The sequence below is a fragment of the Hevea brasiliensis genome, chromosome 3 (assembly GCF_030052815.1).
Source record: "Hevea brasiliensis isolate MT/VB/25A 57/8 chromosome 3, ASM3005281v1, whole genome shotgun sequence".
Classification (NCBI taxonomy): Eukaryota; Viridiplantae; Streptophyta; class Magnoliopsida; order Malpighiales; family Euphorbiaceae; genus Hevea; species Hevea brasiliensis.
The window spans coordinates 3,194,163-3,220,785 of record NC_079495.1 but is presented as its reverse complement, the minus strand read 5'-3'; the positions used below and the strand labels follow the sequence as shown (position 1 = coordinate 3,220,785).

At 33.2% G+C, this 26,623-nt stretch overlaps 3 protein-coding genes and 1 pseudogene across 10 annotated transcripts; 2 read left to right on the top strand and 2 right to left on the bottom strand.

Moving 5' to 3' along the window:
- Window positions 1-7,037: 7,037 nt before the first annotated feature.
- On the top strand, window positions 7,038-7,862 carry LOC110663711 (putative phytosulfokines 6). The gene is made up of 3 exons (XM_021823116.2): window positions 7,038-7,251; window positions 7,392-7,444; window positions 7,540-7,862. Exons 1-3 carry the CDS (start codon window positions 7,164-7,166, stop codon window positions 7,654-7,656), a joined length of 258 nt encoding a protein of 85 aa, XP_021678808.2. The 5' UTR covers window positions 7,038-7,163; the 3' UTR covers window positions 7,657-7,862.
- A 1,200-nt stretch (window positions 7,863-9,062) lies between these two features.
- LOC110663710 (polyadenylation and cleavage factor homolog 4) lies at window positions 9,063-16,257 on the bottom strand. Of its 2 annotated transcripts, none has more exons than XM_058143613.1 (7): window positions 15,426-16,257; window positions 14,109-14,210; window positions 13,542-13,799; window positions 13,014-13,139; window positions 12,461-12,922; window positions 10,136-12,052; window positions 9,063-9,353 (listed from the first exon to the last, which is right to left on the bottom strand). In XM_058143613.1, the coding sequence occupies exons 1-7, from the start codon at window positions 15,804-15,806 to the stop codon at window positions 9,339-9,341; spliced, it is 3,261 nt and encodes a 1,086-aa protein (XP_057999596.1). In that variant the 5' UTR covers window positions 15,807-16,257; the 3' UTR covers window positions 9,063-9,338. The 2 variants fall into 2 exon arrangements, with proteins under 2 accessions (XP_057999596.1, XP_057999597.1); XM_058143614.1 differs by lacking the exon at window positions 15,426-16,257 and adding an exon at window positions 14,545-14,710.
- Window positions 16,258-17,892: 1,635 nt separating this feature from the next.
- On the top strand, window positions 17,893-20,786 carry LOC110663732 (ribosome production factor 2 homolog; annotated as a pseudogene).
- Window positions 20,787-21,143: 357 nt separating this feature from the next.
- Window positions 21,144-26,133, bottom strand: LOC110663709 (heat stress transcription factor A-6b). 7 transcript variants are annotated; one of them, XR_009147517.1, is made up of 6 exons: window positions 25,218-26,130; window positions 23,433-24,342; window positions 22,858-22,935; window positions 21,731-21,934; window positions 21,469-21,598; window positions 21,309-21,371 (listed from the first exon to the last, which is right to left on the bottom strand). XR_009147517.1 is itself a non-coding variant. In XM_021823109.2 (4 exons), exons 1-4 carry the CDS (start codon window positions 25,782-25,784, stop codon window positions 21,561-21,563), a joined length of 1,593 nt encoding a protein of 530 aa, XP_021678801.2. In that variant the 5' UTR covers window positions 25,785-26,132; the 3' UTR covers window positions 21,144-21,560. The 7 variants fall into 7 exon arrangements, 3 of the variants coding, with proteins under 3 accessions (XP_021678801.2, XP_021678802.2, XP_021678800.2); XR_002496586.2 differs by lacking the exon at window positions 21,731-21,934 and having other exon boundaries at window positions 21,144-21,371; window positions 25,218-26,132; XR_002496587.2 differs by having other exon boundaries at window positions 21,144-21,371; window positions 21,469-21,934.
- Between the last annotated feature and the right edge of the window lie 490 nt (window positions 26,134-26,623).

Here is a 26,623-nt window from a genome sequence, read left to right as displayed (position 1 = left end):
GCTTCCATACTTCGGACTCGAGAAGCTCATTTTTGAACTTCACTTGCTTTACTCCTTTGAACTCCCACCACTTTGTTCGAGCTACACTATTTCTTCTTACCTTACTTGAATTGTTCTTAAACTTGACATCCAAGATTACCAACTGATATTGACTTGTTAAAACCTCTCCTGGAATGACCTTACAATCCTTGCATAGAGCTCTATTTTTCTTCCTGGTTAAGAGGAAGTCGATTTGGCTTCTATGTTGCCCACTTTTGAAAGTCACTAAATGTGACTCTCTTTTTATAAAGTAGATATTTGCTAGTACTAGGTCGTATGCCATAGCAAAATCCAGGATGCTTTTTCCCTCCTCATTTCGACTGCCAAAACCAAAACCTCCATGAACATTCTCATAACCTTGTTTATCACTTCCTACATGTCCATTCAAATCTCCACCAATGAAAACATTCTCTTCATTCGGTATGCTTTGCATTAAATCATCCATATCTTCTCAAAACTTTTATTTACTCTCATTGTCTAGTCCTATTTGTGGGGCATAAGCACTAATTATATTTATTATTTCTCCCTCTAGTACTAGCTTTACTAATATAATTCTATCTCCTACTCTTTTCACAGTTATTACTGTGTCTTTCAAAGTCTTGTCTATGATTATGCCCACTCCATTCTTGTTTCTCTTCTTTCCTGTAAACTACAGTTTGTACCATGAATTACCCACTTCCTCACTTTTTTCTTCTACCCATTTAATCTCCTGAATGCAAACAATATTTACCCTTCTCCTTTCCAAGGTATCCACAAGCTCTATTAATTTTCCTGTAAGTGATCCAATATTCCAAGTACCAACCTTGATCCTCCTCCTATCCTGCTCCTTTCTAATTGGTCTCCTTCTATGATATCTTCTATTGTTTTCTATGTCTATCTTGTGTTCTGTTCCACTATCTGTTCTACTATCTGTCCTATGGACTAACTTCTTTACCCACACCCGTCTATGATATGGGAACCCTTGCTCACTTAACACCACACCCGTCCATCATAAACTATTGCACAATAAATCAACCCTAACTTTTTAACAGAGAACTTAAAAAGATAATATTGTTGTACACTGCGTAAGCGTCTAAACTACAAAGAAATAAAATAAACACACAAAATACTAATATTTACATGATTCACTCTCTCAACATAGGGTTACATCCACGGACATACCATCTTCCACAATCAATATTAATAAATCATCATTATAAGCTCAAAACTATACTACCCATTAACTCAATTATACCCAAGAGAACTATACTACATTAAACTGCTCATATTAAATATATTAGTTAATTCATCTCAGTCCAATACATTTACTATTATAATACTACACCACAAAGGGTGTCCTCAAATGTATGAGCAAGAGTCCTCTCACCAATGGACAAGAATCTCTTTCTCTTTCTATATCCTTACTCCACCATAAGCCGAAGGCCCTCTCCACTGCAATTGGAAAAAACCCCTCATCAATAGGCAGAGCCAAATCCACAGTAATTGGCAAGGCCCTTCTCTACAATGGGCAACAACCTCACTCCATGAGCTGAAAGCTAAATAATATTTTTCACAATTTTCTTGTTTACAGTGTTAATTCCTCAATCATAATCTGATTAGGAGTCCCACTCAATTTAGGAATAACACTAAAATAAGAGTTCTATATTTCTCCTACTCAAATTAGGAAAAGGTCTTTTCAAATCTTATTAATATTTTGAGTCATAATTCTAATATTATAATTAATTACACAAGTCAATGAATCAGTATGTTGATTAATTAATTTATCGGTTTAATTGCCTTAAGAAAATTTATTCTAAAATTGATCATATAAATTTTAAAATTAAAAATTAAAAATTTTTCAAATTTTAAATACTAAAACATTAAATTAAATTTTAGTGAATTAATCATTATTTCTTTTTATATTTATGGTCGATAATATTTTTAATCAACTTACAAGCATTGAAAAAAGCATTACCTGGAATTTTTCTTGCCTGGAGCAAGAATTTCCTATCCCCCATATCATTAATTGAATTTTTAATTTAACTAATCAGACATCCGATTATAAAACCCCAAGCATATAGTTCACTATCACACAAACACAGTAGCTGTTGACATCCAGGGCTCTTGCGTTCACATAGTTCGCACAAATGGTTATATTCTATATATATTATATTTTTCATATCTTCAAAGATACTAATGCCCATCAGCTCATCAGCAGTTTGTAAATTCAAAACATGGGTTACATGGCTGAAGGTATTAAACAAAACAGCCTCTCGTAGATGTGAGATTTTTCATGCACTGACTCACCTTTTTTATATATGGATTAAGCAGCACATATTATGCACAACTCATCAATATATAAAGATGACTTCAGGGATTTTTAAACACTAATCAGTCTAGCAGCCTTTTTATCTCGTGATGCATTTGGAAGGGCAAGAAACCACTTAAAGACTGAGATTGTTCAATATGAGGAATTCAATATTTGCAATCCATTAGAGCCCAAATAATCTGCGAGCCATACAACACTATGGGATCCTTCTCTTCCCCACAACCTCTGTGGCAGGCTCCTCCTCCAGGAATTATCAAGATAAACTTGGATGCAGCCACTCAAAAATCTGCCAGTAAAGGCTCTGATCTCCCATCCCCCTGGTAAGCTTTTGCCCTTTAAGAAGTCGTTTGTCAAGAAGAAAGGAAATTGGGTCACTCATGAATCAGAAAAGGCCCTCAATTGTTGCTGTTTTGTAACAGTCTTCGAACTTAATTGCTATGAGTGAGAAATTTTATTAGATTTTACTAATTTTTTTTAGATTGAATTATTATTGAATAATAAATAAGCTTTTAGCTTAGTGATATTTAAATTATTTTTTTAATTAACAAATCGAAGTTAAATGAATTAAAAAATATTATTAAATAAATTATATGGGTTTTGCTTAAAATGCATATATTACATTTTATTCTAACACTTGTTGAGATGATAACTATCATATTCATTTTCAATTTTCCTTTCAAAAACTAGAAGCACTTTTAAGATCTCATATTTTTTCTATGTAAGATATGGTTATTGAATTCTATTTTGGTTTTTAGCTTGCTGTCATGTATCATGTCTTGTGACATTTCAATGACAAAACCTTTCGTTTTCACTATATGTCAAGCAAAAATATATGGATATATATAATTGGAGAAGATAATTTCAAATTTCAATTACAAAGCAATTTAAAAAAAAATTCTAAAAATGGGAAAGAGATATTTGAGGAAGAAAAAAAAGATTTGAATAAGTAATTGAAAATTGAAAAAAGAATTTGAAAGAAGAGAGAAAGGAAAAAAAAATGGTAAAGCCATGAAATTTGTGATGAATTATGTATAAATGGTTCTATAGATTATCTTTAAATTCCAAATAATAATAATAATAATAATAATAATAATAATAATAATAATAATGTTTTCTTTCAATTTCACTTGAGTAAGTATGTTGAGGTTAAGGACTTGTTGAAGATAATTTTTAAGATAATGTTTAATATTTTGATTAGAATTAAAATACTATATATTTTGTTTATGTTGTTAATTGGCATAATGTTTTAATCAGATCAATAAGATGATACCATATTTTTATATTTAATAGTTAATTTAATAATTATTTTTATCGAGCACTTTTATTTTAAATTACTTATAAACAGTAATTACTCACGGCTAATATCTAATGGCTAATGATTAGTAAAATAGTTGACAATAATTAAAACAATCAATAACTACTAAAATAATTAATATTACCTAACAGGTCTAATATTTTAAAAAATATTATTTTAAATATTATTAAAAAATAATTTAAAAATATTGTTTAATTATTTTAAAAATTTTATGATTAAAATATATTAAATTTAACTTTGAATAATTTTTTAATATTTTAAATAATATATTTAAAATTCATTTTTTTCAATAAAAATATGAAATAGACTCTAATTAATCTGGCAAAGACACTACCAATCAACTCTTAATTTTGCGGAATTTACATGTCATAATCTATATTTCATTATCTCAAGTCTTCAGTTGACCTATTTATAAATTTACCTATAAACAAATGTTAAATTGCTATCGGCACTCCCAAAATTAATTGAATCATCATTAATTTAATCTGTTTCTAGCTATTAGTAGGCATTAGGAAGTCCAATTATTTTACATGTAAGTTAAATTTATGACTGTATGTAATGACGTTGAATAAAGAAGAGTTCTTGACGTTCATGGTCGATTTGTTTAATAATATATTTTTATTAAAGTATTCATTTTAAAAATTAATTATAGCCAATGAATTATTAAATAAAAATGAAGAGTCTAATGCGAGTCAAGTCTTGAGAAAATGGAAAATGATATAATCATATACGTATTGCTTCAATCATCTCTGATTTTTCAAGTTAATAATTAATGTTAATTTCTGCAAATGAAAGAATAAATATCACAAGTGATTACTAATTTTTTTGATATTTTATAAAAATTATTGGACGTTAATTTCATTCACAAAATTTATTAAATTTTAATTTAATTTCATAAAATCATTGTAATTAAAAAATTAAAGGTTTCTAAATTAATTTATTGACTTGTCAACTATTTTATAAATAAAATTATCTTATTTTATTAATTTCTTTAAAAAAATGATGTATAAAACACATTCAACTACAACTCATGCTGTGAAACTCTTCTCCTTTCTATGTTTATTTTCTACCAAAAATCATTAATTAGGTAATTTTACTTGTAAAATAGTTGACAAGTCAGTAAGTTGAAAATCTTTTATTTCTGATTACAATAATTTTTATGAAATTAAATTAAAATTCAGTAAGTTTTATTAAAAAAAATTAAAGTTTAATAATTTTAATAGAAACACTCATAACGTTTAGTAACTGTATGTAATAACTACTCGCAAATCCAAATTATTAGATGGAAATTTTTGTTTAATAGGTGAATCCTACTATATATCATAGATTTAAGATATAAGTACGTGAGATCTACGTATTTAGTAGATGAATCTCACCATATATCTTGTGTTTTAAATTTTAGTACATCATGTTTACGGAAGAAAAATCCGTGATTAAGAATTCTATAAAATAGTGATTTAATTAACTCATCTTTAACCCTAACACAAGTAGGTTAGCCTCATCTATAAAGGTTATTATCAATTAAAATCTTCAAATTAAGATTAGGTTTTGATAGTTTGGAGAAAGGAGAGGAAGAGAACTTCATGGTGGAAATCTAAGTTAGTCAAAAAGGAAAAACTCGTTGAAGGCTGCTAATAAACGATTACCATTATTAATTAACAAGATAATTGAACACCTTTAGCCCACTTGAAAGGCATTTCTTATCAGTTGTGTTAGCGTGATAAGATAGATTTTATTTATATGCATTTCCTTTCGTTACTTTGGAAAAACCTATCAAATCAAATATTTTTCACATATTGACTATAATTAACAATACTTTTCATAATACTATTTAACATCATTATATATATATATAAAGTAATAAATAATAGGTGACATATTAAAATGAGATATTGTATAAAGTATTATCAATTAGTATGAAAATATTATTAAAAATTTTAAAATTTTAATTTATGTATATTAATAAGTGCTTGCTGAAAATCTTTAATAATTTTTATTAATAATATATTTGAAATTATTAATAATATATATATATATATATATAAATAAATTAGGATTGTGACTAAAAATATGGTTTTTTTTTTTATTTGGATTTAAAGTGGGTTATCAATATCCACTCGAAACCCACTTATTATTTTTGTTTTTATTTTTTCTCCCATCTTATGCTCTAGGTTTCAACCATCAATAGGTAGCCTTTTGACATGAGAAAATTTTTGCATGAAAGTGATTAAGATATAGACATTGTGACTTTTGTGATTAATGTCGGTTTAATTATTTATTAAATATATATTAATAATTTAATTAGTAATGGATGTCTATTTTATAATATAAAAATATTAATTTTTAAAAGACATATAGGGGACAGTGATCAATAATTCAACGTAGAATAATGGTTTATATAATAATATATATAATAGCCGCTATCCAAACACCAAAAGGTGAAATTTTTATATTATCTTATTAATATTTGCAGTTTCAAGGCAGAGGAGCTAGTTGACAGTGATGGATTAATACTAGTCCCTAAACTTTGCCTTTTTTTATTATTTTATTATAATTAATAAAAATTATTTTTAATTTTATTTTAAATTGAAAATTTTTAATTATTTTAAATTTAAAACTTTTATTTAAAAAATTAAAAATTAAGTATAATTATATAAAAATTTAATTAATTTTTTATAAATAATTTATTTCGAAGAAATTGTGCATATAAGAATGTTTTTCTTTTAGAAGAATGAAAGTAATCGAAAAAAAAAAAAGTTTAATGTGGGCAGTGAATTATGTCGTGAGAGAGAGAGAGAGAGAGAGAGAGAGAGAGAGCGCGTGGAACTCGTGTAAAGCATGTAATGTAAAAGAGAGTAAATGGAAGACAGCTGTCCGCTTCACCAGTCTACAAGGTCGACTTGTTGACCCTTGTTTCTCTAATCTCCACTGCACAAAACAATAAGAAAACATATTATATATATATATATATATATATATATATATATATATATATATAAAATCAAAATTTCCCTTTCTTTTTATAAATTTTACATTGTATAATATTCCTAATAAAATTTATGTATTTTCATTAATTTATATAAATTTTAATATAATATTATTTAATTTATTTTTATAAAAAATTAAAAAGCGATTAAAATTTATATGCTTTAATTTGAAAATTTTAAAAGTATTTTAATTTTATTTTATAAAATTGAGATATATTATTAAATATTTTAAAAATTCAAATGTACCATATGACATGATAAGGATCAAGAGCAAAAGAGGAAGTTGGTAGGGCCTACAAAGTGCGCTAGCTTGTAACCGCCTTGGATTAGGAATTAGGAGTCCACATGTGACCTAGCGAAGGGCACCTTTCCTTTCTCTCATCAGCGACTCTGTGCAGTGCTGTTGTTGTATTCTATATAAGCCACCTTGCACTACCTTTCCTCAGAGACATTACTCTTTACTAGTAATAGTATTATTATTATTATTATTATACTCACAACACACTCCCAAGCTATGAAGCCAAACTCTTTCGTGTTGCTTATCTTTCTCTGTTTTCTTCTTCTATCCTCAGCATCTGCTCGTCTCCTACCCCCTAAACAAGGTAATTAATTAATTAAATAGATCTTTTTTTTTCTTGATTTTCTTCTGTCTCTCACATATATATATATATATATATATATATATATATATATATATATATATATATATATGAACTTGATCTAATGATTATACATTTTTCAGATGAAAAAGAGGCTAAGGATTCACTCACAGGGGAAAAAGATAATGTTTCCAATGTAAGAATATGTTTCTTCTTTACTTTAATTACTTTTTCTTTTTGATTGGCCAATATAATTCTATATTATTTTCCTGTTTTCTTTGTTTTTCACAGCTCATGGGGTTAGAGGAATATGAATGTGAAGAGGGAGATGAAGAATGCTTAAAGAGAAGGATGGTAGCAGATGCTCACTTGGATTACATTTACACTCAACACCATAAGAAGCCTTAGGCATATATATTTATATTAGCTATAATGGTAGATACTCTCCCCTGAAACAACCATGTCAAGTCATCACTTGTAAAAAGTCTTACAACAAATAATAGTTTGAGATACCAATATTACCTCACATACCCTCCTTGTAACAACAGAAATGTTGGTTTAAGTTAAAATGAATTTCCACTTTCCAGTGGAAAACAAAATATTTTAGCTGTTTATCCTGTTATCATTGTCTTCCAATTTGCAATTATTTTCATATTAATTTTTAAGCTCTGTGATCTGAAACGTGAGAGCTTTTAAACTAAGCAACGTACAATACATCAAAAGGGGGAAATAGCAGAGGGCACATAACATATGAAGTGCCATCAACACTTCCCAGGTGATTTTCATGGAAATTCACCAATATATGCCTGTAAAACAAGTCTTCCTTCGTAAACAAAATAATAATAACATAGAAAAAAAAAAATAAAATCTTTCCCGAAACCACCACATGAGAACATGTGAATTTCATGTTCCCACATGTTATCAAGGGTGGAAAAACTCCCACACTGCTCCCATTTTTCTCCCTGATGTGTACTTTACACAAGTTCCAAGAAGAAATCCAAAATTCTCCGTATTATTGCCACCTAATTTCTAATCAATGCCATCGCTGTGCATAGTCCAATGAATTGAAAGCTGTTGGACCTGAAAAATTCAAGCTCAATTCTCCCCTCTATATGTAATTAAAAAAAAAAAAAAAAATTCTAATCAATGACGACTTTCTACCCTCAATAGCTCTAGGATTTGATCGATTGATTTGATTTCCGCCGTGGGACCATGCTCTCAATTCATCTGCATTGACCCAACCCAGAAAGATGTTTCATGCCCATACAGATCTAAATTGAAACGCCCTGTGTTCAGATTCTAAGCTAAGTATTCCCATTGAAGATTACCTGCCTTCAAAAGGTCCACAGAAAATTTCCAGAAGAATAATGCATCCTGTTCTTTTTGTTTGTAAAAAGCCTGATCTATGGAACAATGTGGTACCAGACCCAGAAAAGGTAGTTCTAATAGAGAACTATGCATTCAAGAAAAAGCACTACACCGAGAGGCCGATAAGAACAAAGCAATTTTCAGAAATTGGAAAAACAAGATGCATAATACAATATTGTCTCATTAGCAATGTATATAAGAAACGATGCACTAACATAACCATACCATATATCCAAATAGGACAGTAAGAATGAAAAGATAGAACTGAAAAAGAAACAAAAAAATAGAATATAAGGCAGCAGCTTTCATTTCTATTCTAGTGATATGAAGGCCCATTAGCCAATTGTGGAGCTGAATGAGAAATGGTCCGTGTGCTTTTTTTGTTGCTGGCATAAGATGATGGCATCCGTGCAGACCCTCTTCCATAAATTAAAAGACAACACATCAAAAAGAAAACACATCAACCACATTAGTGAAGAAAGTTTAGGTGTAAACTATCTGGCTTTCATATGTACTTCTATTGGACCATAAATGGAGGAGGAAAGGATTTAAAAATACAAAAACAAGCAGGAATATTACAACAGCTCTCAGCACCATTTTGATGCACAGAAAAATTATCATCATATGCTCATTCATAAAAATTATGCATTCGTAAACCTGAAATTCCTCAGTCAGCTTCTACCTGCCAATCAGTCATGCTGTCTCGTTTTCAAATTGAGGAATTATCCATCCTTATCCTAACAAAAAGTAACAGATTCCATCAATCATCCAGCAAAACAAATAAATGACTCCCAAATAGGAAAAATGAAGAAAAGAAAAATAGCAGACATGTAATCTCTTTAATAGTGATAATATCACAAGTAATTTAACAGTAGAAGTGATACTAACAATAAAAGAATTTTACGCCTGCTAGCAGGAATTGTCCTGACACAACATTCCAAACTAACTGGATCAGAACAGGGATGATCAAAGTGTATATTCTAGACAACATGAATTTTATTTTTTTTTAAATGGTATGCAATCCTTACACAAAACACAATCAGTAGTAATGGGAGTAGGTGCACAGAAAAAACCTAGAAAGAGAACGTAATGAATTAGTAGTGTGACTTCCTGCCAGACTTCAGAAACTAACAGAAATTATACAAGTGAAGCAAGTCCTGCCACCATTACATAGTAACAGTAAAATGAAATGCACAAAATTGAAGAATTAACAAAATCTTAGTATTCATTCTAAATATGGTTTAACCAATCACATGCAGATCAGAACTTTGCACAGGCATCATTCTCAATATTGGAACAGCTGGTCATTGAGCCATCAAAATCAAGCACAATATGCAAAACCACGTAAAATGTCAAATAGCAGGAGAGAGAAATCACACAGCATCAGAGAATGAGCCAGATGCTATCTAACAGGTGGGAGAAAACAAATATTATGTCCAATCTTTCAACACAAGTATTAGATGTCTGAGGGATCAGACATGCTAAGATGGAATGCTTTTTTAAAGATGAAGTGCCTTACCATTTCAATACCACTTGCAAGCCCCAAGTCATGAACTGAACTTTCTGATATACAATTCACATGCACGATGGGACCCTCAGCATTCTCACTTGCAGTTCCTATCCCACCATCCCTCAAGGTAAGTGACAAGTGCACTGCTGCTTTAAACATCCATTTCTTCTTTTCATGACTATAATAATCTTCAAACAGCTCACCACACAAGACACATACACATTGATCTTCATCTGCAGGAACCATAGGTTCATTCTCATCCATTGTCCTCACTAACTCATCTGTGAAAACAGAAGACTCAATTCTAAATGGAAGCTCTGCCTTTCCAGTAATCCAGTCCCCTGAAGATGCATACCATCTCCTTGTAATTTTATTTATACCATCTGGTTCTGGCTTCCCCCAAGTGTGCCACTCCAAGTGCCTATCAAGCCTCTCTTTATGCTTAAGTTTAAGGCCACATATGCTGCATTGATGCAGAAGATCATCAAAGAGTGAACATATAACAGGCGGATGTAATTCTCGAATTATGTCTGATTTAAACTCCAATCCTATGAGACTTTTTATCTCTGCTGAAATGCATTGAGGCAACACAACAGACTCTTTAGCATCTGGCCTGGGCAATGAAACTTCATCTTTGGTGGATGAACAGGGAATAGCAGAAGAAATCGGAAGAGAAGAAGTTGATGTGTTGCTGGAGTTGGCGATGCAAAGGTTCTGTGTCTGTGATTGAGTATGCAACTGAGGCGGTAAGAGAGACAATGTCTCCGACTTTGATGCCGATATCAAACCCTTGGCAACTAATGAGCTTAAAAGGTTTGATATTTGATTATCTTCCTTATTCATTGCACTTGAAGTTTGTACAGATGAAGGTGGAGGACCACGAGGCAGTGGAGGCTGCTCTTCTTTCCTCTGAGAAACATTTGAGGTGACCGATGTGATATCATGTGACAGAGGAGCTGATACCGACTTAACCCTTGGCCCAGAAGATGCAATTTGGGGAGAAAGAGGCCCACTTGGAATAGAAGGCTGAATGCTCAAGTCCAATGGATTTTGCCTGACATCCTGAAAACTTTGATTAGGAAGGCTAACAGTTGTTATATTAGAGAGAATTCCACTACTCATAACAGCAGCCAACAAACTACTTGTGCTTGACTGGCCTGAAGTTTCTGCACTAAGTAGAGTTGAATGATCTGGTGTAGACATTCCAAACGATGAAGGAGTACCAACTTTGGGAACTAGAGTTAGATGTGTCTTTTGAATATGACCAGAGGGTTCAAGCTGTTTGGAGTCAACTTGTCGTGGCTGTGACATAGGATACTGGCGGCTGTTTTGAAAAGAAGGTAGAGAAGGAGATGACGTAGGCAAGTCTTCAGGATGCAGTTTTTGCAAGTTACCAAGCTGAACATTCGAATGTAGCAAATTCCCTGACAATTGCTGTGCCTTATAATCAGGACGAGAAAGGTCTTGCTCCACAGAGCTTTGCAATTGTTGGCGTGAACGTGCTGGAAAAGAGAGTGAGGGTGGATGTCGACGCATGGGCAGCTGTCTAGATGGTGATGCTGCTCCTATAGACTGAAACCCTTGTTGCCCCGACCCCAGTGATGTGTTGGCTGATAACCCAGAGCCTGAGGTTCCAGTATGCTGTCGAATGGCCACTTTTGGCAAAGAGGAATATGAATTCATAGGCAACCCCCCAAAAGTGGCAGAATAGCCCTCTTTCTGACCTGCATTAATAATAGAAGTCCCAGAAATTATTGGCCCATCAGTTGGATGTGAATCCTTCAATCGCCATGGGGAGGACAAACGGCGCCTCAAAGAAACTTGTTCTTTATGTTCAGTGGACAGTGAATCAGAGGAAGTTTCTCTATCAAAACTTGACACAACCTCATGTGCACTTTGCGGCTTTCTGAGTTGATTCTCAAACTCCTGCACATGGACAAAGTAGACCACAAAAAAAAAAAAAAAAGAAAAAAAAGAAAAAATCATAACAAGGTCTTGCATCAGCCACAATTCACAAACTGTTGGGACCTTAAACTACCCTATCAAGTATCAATAGTCGGCCAAACCTTCCTAACCCTTAAAATAGAGCTCAATAATTACAAGAGTAGTTTGACTTATGGACACTGCAGCCAGATCTCAGTTAAGAAATTCTTGTAGCAACATTCAACAAAAATTTCAATTCTATTTTTCACCTCAGAATAAGTTCTTTATATTTTTATTCAAGGAATAGATTATTTTCTTACAATGATATTTCCAATGAATCCAATCAAGGCATAAGTATGAAGTATTAAAGTCAGTTTAAGAATCTTAGGTTCGTAAATCATTTGGCCTTACAAATTTCTCCGAATCATCAGGAGTCCAATGATCTTTCCTGGAGTTATTAGAAAGATTGGCTGCATCCTGATCTGATAACCTAGAGTGCATATCCCACATAAACTCCTCTTCCTCAGAGTTTTTCCAGCTGCCAGACATTGGACTGCTGCTTTTACTTACAATGCCCTGTGTTGGCTGTAAATGCAAATCAACATTGGCGGACTTTGGCGTTGATAAATTTGGAAATGCATGCTTCATACTTAAACCATTTTTTTGGCCAGATATTGTTTCCGAGACACCGTTGGCAGCTCCATACCAAGGTTTTTCATATCCCTGTTCAGTAACCCTTCCATTGGTTCTTTCAATTCCCACGCCTAAGTTCCTTGAAATGTCAGAACTATACTCAAAATCTCCATACACAGCACTGCTTTTCTTCTCATGAACAGGTTCACTTAGTGTTTCTCTATGAGAATGCTGAATGTTCTGAAAATTAACTATGTCATAAGCCAAAGACAAATAGAAATAGCAGCATGATTTCTATGCAATTAGGGGGGTGCGGGGAAACTTCACATACCTGAATTTTAACAGGAGGATCTACCCATGCACGTCCAGCACCAATACCAACTACTCTTTCTGCACTCCCTGCATCCTCAGTTGTGTTTGCTAAAGGAACAGTTGAGTCATTAGCCAGTCCTTTTGGCTTCATCGCATGGAAAGAAACAGAGAAGACCATAAGCAGGATAAACATTTAGTACAAAAACAACAGTTTTCCTTCAAACATAGAGAAATTGATCAATTGCTCAAAATTTTTATTAGAATATCAGCATCAGAATATATCACAGGCACAAACACTAAAAGCAACAACAATGCACCAATATAAAACCGGCATAAAAATTTCAAAATCTTTTGTAAATTTCTTATAAATTCTTTACAAATCTGAATGAGAAATATCCGTATCAGTTAGAACCTACAGACATGAACTTTACAATATCTTCAACTTGATACTAGAAACTAACTGGAAAGTATCAAATAGTTGACCATAGCCACTGAGACATGTCCAAAAAGTCAACAATATCAAATATGGTTGATGAATTCCACTGACCCTGCCTGATTGCTGAAGACTCTGTATTTCCAAATACTTGGGGTTAACATGAATGCTACGTTGTGGCCGCCTTGACTGTGCATCAGGCCTAGATGTTGCAGCACCAGAAGATGAACCATTTGCTGCAGTAGCAAAACCAAGTTCCTTCTCAATCATCTGAAGTGACTGAGGAGGGAAGACTCCTTTCCAAGTTCCAAAAAGATGCCTCATACTTGAATGCACAGAAGGATCAACCTGCCTATACGCCTTGCAGAATACCTAAAATGCAGAGGGAATTAACTACAAAATAATGCCATATAAAAAAGTGAGCATATAGCATCAGAAGAACATAGATCGAGTAATTATAATGACAAAGAAATAATCTGTATTTAGCAGGAGACATACTTGGCTGGTGAATGAACAAACATAAAGACTGTAAAAAATATTACATAACTTCTGGTATTAAATTTTTTTGACATAGCATTCTCAAGTATTCTTGTGATTAACACTCTTTTTAAAAATGACATCATTTATCAGAAAGACATATCCAAATAATGAGATGCCACACACAAAAAAAAAAAATCTAACCTCAGGTAGTCTGGCAGCAAAGTATTTTATGTAATCTCTCCCAATATTCTTTACAATACAGTCTAAAAGATAAAGTGATGGCAGCTTTTGTTCGCTGGGAACCTGCAAGTTATTTGTACGATCAGATATGATATGGAAAGAGGCAATGTTACACAGAGGATGAATGAATAATGATGCCTAAACCAAAACCAGAAGGAAAAAAAATGGCTCTTTAGATTCATATATTCATGGAAATAAGAAAAAGTTCAACACAACTGCAATTAACATCCATATTAACCCTTTTTTTATATAAATTACTATAGCCAACCCCAACTAGTTTTGGATTAAGGCTTAGTTGTTATTGTTTGTACTAGGAGTATATGAAACAATTGGAATACCTCCACAAAATGATAATATAACCAAAAAAGAAAGAATGAAGTTCTGATGTCAAGGGCACCTGTATTCATTAATAACAACCTAAGCTTTCATTATTCCATAAAAAGTTTCAAGCAGAACCCAACTCCAGACTGATTTGTTAAATTGAAACATTCCTTTACTTCTGTTTTATCATCCACTTCCAGATCTGTTGCATTCCTCGCTGCACTTCTAACTAGATTACTGAATAACAACTCCACACAAAAATTAAGCTTGCCTGCAGGACTGATAAAAAATTATCAGAGTCCCACCGACCTCAGCAGAACTACAATAAAAATATTAAGTCCTCACATATAAATTAGAAGGTTAAAAATGCATTTTAAATTTATATCTTACAGACTACTGCATTCAACACAGAGGAATAGGATCAATGTCTTGTATACATTAATAGAAAATGCACAAGGGTATAATCAATTTATATGGTTGCAAACCAAACACAACTACAACAACCATATTCTCACTGGAAGCTGGCCTTTTTTAAATGTAAACTTCAAAAAACCTGTATTAACTGCTCGATATCCACTCCAAAGCATAGATTATGCAAACGAGTAGTGCTATCATGAATAATGAATTAACAGAACGCATCCAAAACTTCACAAATTAAATCTATTGGCTAAATGTTAGTGAGGGGATGTCCATCAAACAAAACCCTCAAGTTGGACAGTTAGCAATCCAATGAGTCGGTTGATACAATTCGCGTCTATGTTAATTGTTATCGCCCCATTTAACGCTTATGATAATTCTCATAAAAAGAGGAAAGAGGAAACGTGCTGGAACACAAGAAGTTGTCATTAATCTGTAGTTACAAGACTACTTTTATTCTTCTTTTGGAGCTATACTTTACAATTAAATCAAACAACAATCGGGCGCCATAACCAAAATAGAAACAAAACTGGGGATCACCTCAAGAATGTTAGCGCAAACAGTGGCAGCAATCGCCTTCGCTGCATGGAGATTTTCGCCAGCAATTATTGTCAAGTTAGTGATAATAGGCTTCGAATTGAAAGTGAGTTCCGCGAGAGCTGTCTTGTACTGGTTCACGAGCTCCTGATATTGCTGTGGTTGCGGCTGGTACGCGCCGCCACGGCTCAAAACATTGCTCTCTGATTCTCTATCGCTAGTAGCTCTAAATCTTGCAGTAGAAGACAGCGGTGGCAGTACGGCAGCTGGCCTCTGAGGGAAAGGGCGAGCATGAACGTTTGTTCGATCCTCGGCCAATCGAGGCTTCTTCAAGCCCGGTTCCCTCGATCTATCGAAGGATCTACCAGTACTCTCCATTTCCATTACCAAAAAAAAAAAAGAAAAAAAAAACCCTAATTCTTTATCCCCAATATACAATCCATTACATGGCTAAGATCATCAAAATTGAAACCCAAAAATTAAAAAGAATACAACAATATAAGGAATTTATCATTAAAAGCTTATAACAAGCTTAAAAGAAAAAAAATTAAAAAATTAAATAAAAAAAAGTAAAATTTAAAACCCTAGCCCTAATTTGTACAGAGAAAATTAAGATACAATAAAGATTGCCGATTGTACGCAGAGATAAATCGATATTGAAAAATAGGGAGCTGCTAATATCGATGCCCAGATAGAAATGGAAGAGGAGAAGAGAGAGAGAGAGAGAGAGAGAGGAACTTTCTTTTTATGCTAAATTGTTTTGCCTTTTAACTAGTTTTTTAGCTTTTATAGCGTTGATGAGGTATAGGCTGTGTTTGTTGTTAGATTTACAGCCGTTGCCTTTCCAAATGGCGGTCGCCTCGGCCGCAGTCCAGATTTCTGTAAATATATTCTATATTAATTAATTTAAATTTATATTTCATTAAAATTTAAAATTTTTATTTTTAGAAAAATATTTTTATTCTCGTTACGATTATTATAAAATAAATATAATTATATTTTTTTATTCTCATCATATTATAAATTTTAAATTAATTACATAATATATTAAAAAATTAAAATATACATTTATAATAAAATTAATATAGTGAGAATACATCTTTATTAAAATATCTACAACCAATACATATATATATATATATATTCAATTTAATTAACTATTAATCTGAAAAAATAAAAATTATATAATAAATCATTTAAAATTATTCGATTTAAGTATTTATTTATTTAATTTTATGATTTTAATTAGTGATTATTTATATATATATATAATGAAGGAATAATGGTTAAATTTTCTCTAAATTTGTGAACCAATTTAATTTAAAAAGTATTTAATTTAATTATTTATTTTTAATTTTTAATTTCAAATTTATTTTTAATTTATAAATTTAATTAAAAATAAATAATTATTTATTTAATATATTTATTTAAAAATTAATTTTAAATAATTTAAATATTTATTAAAAAATATATAAAAATAACTTAAATAATCAAGTGTCAGGAGTAATTTTAAGATAAGTAAATAAGTTTTAAGTAAATGATATTTTACTTATGACTTCTTATTTATTTAAGTAATTTTTATAACTTATAAATTAAATTAAATATTAATATACTTATTAACTTTTTACTTATAAGCCAAATTAAATACTTTATTAAATATAAGTAAATTGTTTAATTTCAAAATTAATTAATTTTTAATTAAAAAAAACATAAAATTTTTTGATGAGTCTAATTAAATTTAATTTTGGGCATTTTAGTTTTAAAAGGTAACTAATTTCAATAATATTAAGTCAAACCTCACAAGTACTACATTTTTTGTGTTTTATTATTCTTTTATATTACATATATAGGATAAATTATTAGATTATTGAATATTTTGAAAACATAATTCTTAAAATCTACCTCAGTAAAATTAGATTTTCAATCCTAAATACGTAATATATATTATTAAAAATTAATTAAACTAATTTATATGGTATAAGTTTACATTTTACTTCATATTATTCTCATACCTTTTATTAATTTTTTTATGGAAAATTTACAATACAGTTTTTAAATTTTTCCCAATATTATACTTTATCTCTTGAAATGGGATTTGTATTATATTACACTTTAATTTTTAAATTTTAAAAAATAAATTATTTATTCTCTTTAATTTTAATATATAAAATAATTTAATCTCTATAATTTTAAGTAAAAATTTTAAGAATTAAATAATTAATTTTTTAAAATTTATAAATTAAAAAATAATTTAGCATAAAATATAAAAAATAAATTAATAAAATTTAAATACTAAAAAGTAATATAAAGTAAAATTTTAAGATTAAATTGTAAATTTTCTTTTTCTTTTTTAAATTAATCATGCCAAAATAGCCGTATCATGTGCCCGAATCCGATTTGACACACATGGGCCTATGTTTTAATTGCCCAAGGCCCGTTTCGTTTAAAAAGGAAGGGGAAAAAAACGTAACCGTATCAACCAACTCTAAGCTCTGCTTTGATCTTTGCTTGGCCATCACAAGTAAAATTTGCAAATTCTCTTTCCCTCTTCATTGATTATCGAATGTAAAGGAATCATTTTTATCACTGAGTTTTCAATTTTTCATGTCTTCTTCCTTTGTTATGGCAGGAATTGAAAAGCAACCATGTTGAAGGTAAAAACCCCAAGAAAGGAAGTATCAAGAGCGAGCTCGAAAAACGTAATCCAAAACTGGTGAGTTAAATCTTCTTACTTTATCTGTTTGTTTCCCTGGAAAATCTTGCTGGAAAAAAAAGGGTAAATTTTCATGTTCATGTTTGTGTTTGTTTGTTCTGTTGCAGGTCGAAACTGGGAAGACGACCTTGATACTTCAAGGTACAAATACGAGCAGCGTACTGAATGCTGTTTTGGCGGATTTATCATCTAAAGAGGGTGATTGCCGTTAGATATACCCCAAAGAATGATAATATAACGCCATTTGAGAGCGGCGGCGAAACTTGAGTTTTTTTTTTTTCTCAAAAAACGGACTGTAGCATTTTTGTGGTAAGTTTTATGATCTAATTGGGCTTTTTTGTCTTGTGGGTTCTGCTCATTTTCGATAATGTTGGTTCTTTAATGAATACGTTTCTTGTGCAAAACATGTTAGCAGCTGAGAAACACGAGCATTTTCTATTTTATACTTTTCTCCTGTCTTGTTTGATCTAGCTGAAGAACAAAGCTTTCACTGAATGGGGTGGAATAGGTGGGGAATGTAATTGATGTTCCATGTTAATAGCTATCTTCAAATTTGAACGAGGAATATTATTCCATGGAATAGCAATTTTATACATATTTTTTTTGTTTTAATTTTAAAATGTGCAATAATCATTATGCAGATTAAGTGTTCTTTAAGTGAGTATGATATAAATTCAAAATATAAGTGAAGAATAGCTATTCAATCACTAAGAATAGATTAAGTGTTCTAATAGAGATTTTGTTACTGCATTATTTGCTGAAACATATATCATGGCTTGTACTTTGCAGTATGGATCCACCTCTAACGGCCTGACAATCTTGTAATAGGGCCAACATATGATCACCACATATATGATCTTGAGGAAGTAGGGGTCGAAAATTTTAAACCCACGTCATCATTTACATATGACAAGAAATTAGCTCCACTCGTAGTTTCTAAACCTTTCATTGCTTTTCTTGGAGAAGGATTTGAAAGTGTAGAAGAGTTGAAACATTTGAAGGAGGTTATGCTTGACCTCCTGAGGGGAGAGGTGTATCTCTGCTAGCCTTTGCACTTTCAGTTCTCAACTTTGTAAGAGCATTGATAGAAGCATGGATCTGACCCATGCAGGTTGTGGAAAACTTGAACCTTGCTGGTTTGGATCATGCATATGTATGTACAGCTGTATCTTCAAACCGGGTGTTCCTTACTGTGCTATATGGCTGAAAAAGTCTGGCTAAATAGTTCCTTGTGTTGAACTGGTAGAAGTTGGCCCTTCCATGGATTTGGTAGTTCGTTGCCACCGTCTTCCTAATGAAAGCCTAAGGAAAGAAGCCATGAAAACTGCTAAAGATTGGCCCAAGAAGAAGGTTGACTGACTAAACTCTCCTTTTTTTTTTTTTTTTTCGTCAGAATAAAATAACAGTTCACTGACCCGAGTCAGTAGCACAAGGTTAGTGCAGATGCTATACTAGGGAAGATTGGAAAGATTTATATTCCTGATCAGAAGGTAAGCAAACTATTTTTCATTTGGGATATGTGGGAAGGGTAAGCCTGTTACCATGGTAATAACATAGCCTCTCTCTCTCTCTCTCTCTCTCTCTCTCTCTCTCTCTCTCTCTCTCTATATATATATATATATATATGTGGGATTATGGGTTCTATCCTTTCTTCTTTAAGTACTTAGTATCATATTTTGCACTTCGTATTTGCATGCATGAGATTTGATAATGATCTTGTTGCATTTAGATTGGAGACATGGCACTACCTAACAAATCAAAAGGAGTGAAGAGAGAGCGTTGTGAAGCTAAGATGAAGAATGTGAATGATGATCATACATCAAAAAAGCAGAAGGAAGATTCTGAATAAATTATTTTAACTTGCAAGTGACATTTGTACTAATTCTGTGTTGCTCTTCATTTTTTACTTTTTTTTTTTTACAGTGCGGCATTCTGATTAAAGTGAAATCAAGGGAAGAGGCATGGGATTTCTTCCCTGGAAGTCACAGATGTTACATAATTACAGAATACTTTTAGCTAGACCCAGCCATGGTCCGGATCGGAACCAGACCTGTCTAACCCGGATTGATTGGAACCGTATTTGAGCTAGACCGTAACTGACCAGTATGGTATAGGCCAAAACTTAAATTTACCTTTAAAAAAGAAAATTTGATTTTTTTTTGGATTTTTGGATTTGATCTTTGATCAAAACATTATCCATCCACCAGGACTGGAACTGAAAGCCCTGGAATTGGAAGCGGACCGTGGCTGGTCCTACTGTTAGCAGGTTCAGTTTTTTGCATGTGCCTTGCAGTTCAGAACCCTTTTTCACCCCTCCCAATATTCATTATCTTCTTATGTTTTTAGCACTCGCAAAAGGATGTCTATAGCTTTCCAGATTGGAAAAATTACAGCTTGAAATTGCATCTTGTGAGTGGAAATTTACAGATCGAGCATTTCTTCTTGCCTCTCAAATCTCCATCTATAACACTAGCATTCAGAGATTTCAACCATACCATGGGAAAACACCCGTTACATGGTTTTATAGGAGCATTTTGTTCTGTAATTAAGGATACTTTGTGATTGTAATTAGCAATACTGAACTTTGTTTTCCTGAGTTAGTTCTCCTTGATTGGAATATTATCTATCAGAAATATTTTTCGCTTTTACAAGCAGTTAGTATCCATTTTCCAATGAGGTGCCATTTATTTATCATCATCCATATCCCTTCTGAGAGATTTACAAATTCTTTTATCAATAGTGTCTTATCACTGAGATTTTCCTAATATTAAGCTGATCATATGTGTTATTTTAATTCTAAAACCTCCATATGAACCCTAATTTTCTTTTTTAAAATTGTGATCCATTCAGTAGGATAAATTTGAGACCTCGTCGAAAATGTATAAAATTTAATTGTGCGACAATGTATTATGTTCTTCATTATGTGATCTTTACCATTTTTAATTTATGGACCACCTTTGATAATTCAATTTTTCACTGATGCCATAGTACTCGATATATAGAGGAACTAAAAAAAATTGCTACCATTTGCTATTAATATAACTTGAATTACCAGGGGCTGATTATGTTACAGATGTAAAGTCATTAATACATATAAATAACACCTCAAAATACCAACTAAAACCGTGAATACCTAAGCTAAACCATCTAAAATGACTTAGTAGACAACGGGGTAAGAAGTTTAGTACAGCCAAATAGATTTCCTCCCCTGGCAATTATGCTCTCCAAGATCAAACCTGGTTACAAAGGCAAAGGGGGACTAGTGTTACAATTCTCTCAATAACACAGGGTAAGAAGTTTTATTTCCCCCTCAAAATAAGGTAAAGAGATCACCCTTTGTCAAACATGTTCAAGGAAGTTCTTGTTCCAATTTCTCACTGTGCTCACAAGGCATCTCGCTGCAAAGATGCATAAGGGAAGCTTCCTCAACTATTCTGCTGTATATCAACAATTTCACAGATGCCTTCTTGCTCAAAGTGAAGTTCCAATTTAGCAGGATGCATGCCAAAGAAATGTAGCTCAGTCCAGATGTTAGCAACTTAGAAACTGAACAAGAAACGAGGGGGCAAGAAGAAGAGGAGGAGGTCTAACACACCAGTAGTTGACACAGCTAAAATAATTATGATCCTAAACTCGGACCAATGCATTAGTAACTGCAGCTCAAAATTGTGCCACGTAGGTATTGGCTGAGTGGCAGGTTCAGAAACTTTGCTAAATAAGAAAATATGCATCTAATTTAGCTAAAATACTTGCTCTGCACCATAAACTGGTTAAATAAATGGCAAGAATTCTTCAACATCTGCAATAAGCCAAAAAGTAAATGTATTCACTGTTAGGTACACAAGTTGCTGAGGCAATTCTCACTGCAGAGGACTAGGATGTTAGCAAACACAGCATCACATGACAGCCCTAGAACTTTCATAACTTTTCTGCACATTGAGAACATATCGAGCAACTGCCCAAGAAAATATGTCTGCATCCCCCTAAGAGTTACGCAACAACTTAAGAAAATGAAGATATTGTTATAAATATTTCAAGGACAGCACATTTGATATACATTCTGCCTGTCTCTACGGCTTAGATGGAGGATGAATATTTACACTTTGAATAGCACTAAAATGCAAAACGGGTTAGAAGATTTATGTCCCAGAAATCTGGCATTTCAGATTTTTGCTGCGAATGGTGCATACATAAATTTAAACAGCCACCAAGTCCTCTCTCTCTAATCTAATCATCCACTACATTCTTGTCACACCCTTTTTCTAATGCAAGACTCACCTGAAAGAGACTACTTTGCCTGGGAAGTGAAAATAATTTATAAGGATAAAAAGCCAGAAGTTGAGATGTTTCCCTGAATGTTAATTTATCATTTTTTGCATGACGAGAAAAACAATGCTTGCTTTGAGGTTCTTCCATTTTAAAGGGAGCTCCCCTTATCATCTTTGTATATGGAGAAAGCTTGCTTTATCACTTTATTTTGCTCCTCTCTCATTCTAAAAGAAGCTAAACTTCACATCCAAGCACCTTCAGTGGCTCTATAAAGATCATATATATATCTGACAGCATAATTACAGAAAAGATATACAAAGGACATAATAGCCATGTAGACAGACAGAATATGCAACACTCAGCAGCGTGAATCACAGTCCTTGTCCACTCATGCATGCCACTAACTAGTAAGAAAAAAAAATCCACAGAACAAGAATAATTATCAGAACTTACCAGAAGCATTCATGCCAGGACATCTAGAATACAGCACCAATCCAACAGAAGTATGATGCTCCATCCCAATGATTGCACCTGCAATGTTTATAACTCAAAAGTATCTGTTAGCAAGAACTGCAAATCTGACAAGCTATTAACATAATTCAAATCAACCATGTGATATAGGTGCATAAATCAGCTGATAAGAAAAACTAATTGAACCTTAGAAAGAATGAAATTTGAAAGGTCACTAAAGAACAGGAGCTGGTATTCGATCAAATATTATGCATATAACATTCAACTGATAGGCCCTATGTAAAAAAGAATGAAGAATCCACAAGGGCACCATGTGCTGAAGCAAATGAAGCCCTATGGATCTATATTGTTTGATATATCATGTTTTGGCTGGCCAGCATGACTCTCAGGTTCATCAACAAGGTTTTCATCAGCCAACCACTTCTGAACGCCTGAACTTCCTGCCACTTGTGCAGAACCTAAATCCCAGATATCTGAAAAACTACAGGTTGATCCTAACTCTGGCACATCATAGTTGGCAAGATTACCCCATAACTCTTGGTTAGAACTAGACATACCAGCTTGGTTGTCGAATCCCACGCTCCATACATCCTCTTGTTTCACAATGCCTTCAATCCCAGTAGATGAAAATTCTGGAAGATTCTTCTGTACTGCCAAATCCTCAGGGAATGAATCCAAATATTCAGGAGCAACTTCTTGTTCTGTACTGATAACATTCTTTCCTGTAATCTGGGGATCTTCACTTCCCAAGTTTGAGGTGCCTTCTTGAAACTGCTGCGGGCTTTTGATAAATCCTTGTGCCATTGCTAGTTCATCTGATATGGCAAACTCATCTGGTGGAACATTCTCAATTTGAAAAGCCATGGCTTCAGCATCTTGACCCATTTCTACCATCTCTCGTAAGATGTAGTCAGGAGATTGTTCAACAGGAACAAGGTTTAGAGTTGGGACTACAGTGGATGATGAGAAATTTGTCCACTCTGGTCTGTAATTCACAATCTGCCCTTCCACAGGTGATTCAGATTGACCTGGCTCATGTTGCTTGTGCTTGACAAACTTCTTCTTCATCCTTGATGAACCAATATCTCCCTGTTTCTTATTTTGCCTAAGGCGGGCCAAGAACGATGGATTCTGGAACAACCTTGCCAGGAATGAAATCATCTGCTTCTGCCTCTGCTCTGCTCCCTGAAGCCTTTGATTCACTGCTTCTATATGATGAACAGCTCCATGCTGCTGCTGCTGCAGTTCTACAACCTCTTGCATCATCATGCTCCTCTCTTTCCTCAATCTTTCTACTTCACTTTCCAGTTCTGACTTTCCTACTTCAGTAGAAGGCCCAGTGTAGCTACCAACCTGCTGGGATTGGGGTGACTTGCGCCTCTGTATATTCTTCAACAGATGCCTCTCACCTCGCCGGAAAGCTTCATTGGCGAATTCCCACTTATCACTATCAATCTTGCGGAACCCCTGAACACATTATCCAAAGTTCTTCATGAATGAATGGAGAAAAAACAGAAGTCCATAAAATAAAGCGTAGATACATTTGATTCAAATAAACGTGCTTCATGCAAGAAAAATGGAAGCTGTCACTTTCATGCACAAAGAGCTGACCTGCGTTAGTTAGATGTCACACGGAACTAGATTTTCATAACATGCAGAAAATAGAAGAGTTTTAACAAACTGGCAAACAGTAATAAAATATGATCCACCAGAGAGCCTTAAATTCTACCTGCACAAGATGTAACTCCCCACTCCAATACACGCTCAGAGGGGAAGGATGTCCTTTTCATTGGCACTATGAAGATCAAAACCTCAGATATAACTATCATCTGAAGGCAGAACCTTCTTAAATCTACCATATCCATTTCATAAAGGAGCATACAAGCCTTATCCATAGATGATTCTGCCTCAACATTACAATTCTAAAGTAACTCCAATAACCATTACAATTTGCTCCGATACAAATCAATCCATTACAATTACACCGAAAATTACAAGAAAATTTACCGACACAAACCACAAAAATTTACAAAATTCCATAGTCCCAATGCAAAATAATAAATTTCAAATACATTCAATTAGATCCCTCCACAGCGTAGTATTGAGCAAATTATCAACACTTAAGGATCCATCAATTAAATTTCGGCAACCTCAGACACGTATATACATTGCCGGAACCTTAGCACAAAAAATTTTCCTCAGCTACATCTACAATATTGAACAAATGTCAGATACAATTACAATTTAAGCATCAATTGAAACATCAACAAAAAGAATACAGAGAAAGAACAAATATCCAGCAAGGAAAGAACAAATCAGCCAATGGAGGCAGTAATACCTACATAAGTATTAAGTTGCCGAACAAAACTGGAGAAATTGTTGTGCTTGAAATTCCGAGGCAGTATGACCCTAGCGAATTCCACCGGGTCCCAAACCACGAAGCTCTCCCCCGTGTTTCCCCACGAGATAATGGGGTCCAGCGTCTGATCATTCACGAGATCATAAGTTTTCGACAGAAACGGCGGTATTGGATTCTCCTGTAAACTCGCAAGAGGCTGCGGCACTCCAATGTTCTCCTCCGAGTCATCAGCTGTATATCCTCCACAAGACGGTCTAGTAGGAGACCTTTCAGATAGAGGATTTGCTCCGAATTCACACATCTCTGAAGGAGAATAAACTGATTGTTCTATAGCAGAGAATGCTCCAAACTCCTCTAAAGGAGAAGGGAGTGACGCAGATAAAGGAGACCCAGAGTAGCTCATATCCTCCATACTCAAAGACCCAGGAGGGAACAGTTGAGAACCCATCAATGGCTGTAACAAGGACGGCGTCGTCTCCGGCTCCGTTGTGGAAGATGAATGGGAAGGCTTAAGGGGCGATTTTGAGGATTTTTGGTCTTCTGGGTTCATTTGTTAAGGTACAAGGATCGATGGGTACTAATTCCGGTTTCGAGAGAGAAAACAAGGCGATACAAGGTAAGGCTTGGACGGTGAGAAATGCGGGGTAAAATGGGTTTTTAAAGGTTTCGCCGACAAACTGTTCAATAAAAATCTCAAGAGAGGCGGTGAGAGATCGAGTCTTCTTCGTCGGCCACGGCCATAACTTTTGCGAGCCATTTGGAGTTTTTCAGGGCCGGTGGGGTTAACTGCCAGTGTTAGTCCTGGAAAGAGGTTAACCGACGTAAAAAGTTGGGCATCTTCCTGGCAGTTACGCCGTTGCATGAGAGAAAGGTTTGTGGTTGGTTGAGAGTCACAGAAGAGGAGACAAGTGGGGTCCACTACTCCACTTGGAAGAGTAGATATTTAATTATTTTATAATTTTTTTTTTCCTAATTCTATCTAATGGTCAATAATACTTGGTAGCTAAGGTATGTCAGTGGACAGTTAGATTTTAATCCGAGTCACGTCGAAAGATTATGGCCGTACAATGGCTCTCTAGTTGTAGACCATTTGCGTAGATATTTCTTTATTTAATTGCAAAAAACCTTCTTAGTCATTAAAATTATATTTAAAAAAATTTTAATATAATTTAAAATTAAATTTAATATATTTTTTAAAAAAAAATTAAATAATAAAATAATTTTTTAAAATAATTAAACGGGCTTCTTAATTGCACATACACTGTTGATGACCAAAGTTGAATCCTATATGCATCACTGCTTACTAAAAGCTCTTTTTCTATCCTAAAAAGCTATAGTTATTAAATTAATTATTTAATAAAATTTTTTTTTTTAATATTAATATAAAGA

What these genes read in the sequence shown, in the direction of transcription:
- LOC110663711 (XM_021823116.2), top strand. Translation starts at nt 7,164, where the DNA reads ATGAAGCCAAACTCTTTCGTGTTGCTTATCTTTCTCTGTTTTCTTCTT. An exon ending in TCTCCTACCCCCTAAACAAG is followed by an intron (nt 7,252 to 7,391) that starts GTAATTAATTAA and finishes TACATTTTTCAG; the next exon opens with ATGAAAAAGAGGCTAAGGAT. An exon ending in AAAAAGATAATGTTTCCAAT is followed by an intron (nt 7,445 to 7,539) that starts GTAAGAATATGT and finishes TGTTTTTCACAG; the next exon opens with CTCATGGGGTTAGAGGAATA.
- LOC110663710 (XM_058143613.1), bottom strand. Translation starts at nt 15,806, where the DNA reads ATGGAAATGGAGAGTACTGGTAGATCCTTCGATAGATCGAGGGAACCG. An exon ending in TTGCTGCCAGACTACCTGAG is followed by an intron (nt 13,800 to 14,108) that starts GTTAGATTTTTT and finishes TCTGCATTTTAG; the next exon opens with GTATTCTGCAAGGCGTATAG. An exon ending in ATCCTCCTGTTAAAATTCAG is followed by an intron (nt 12,923 to 13,013) that starts GTATGTGAAGTT and finishes GTTAATTTTCAG; the next exon opens with AACATTCAGCATTCTCATAG.
- LOC110663709 (XM_021823108.2), bottom strand. Translation starts at nt 25,784, where the DNA reads ATGAACCCAGAAGACCAAAAATCCTCAAAATCGCCCCTTAAGCCTTCC. An exon ending in TTCGGCAACTTAATACTTAT is followed by an intron (nt 24,343 to 25,217) that starts GTAGGTATTACT and finishes TAATGTGTTCAG; the next exon opens with GGGTTCCGCAAGATTGATAG.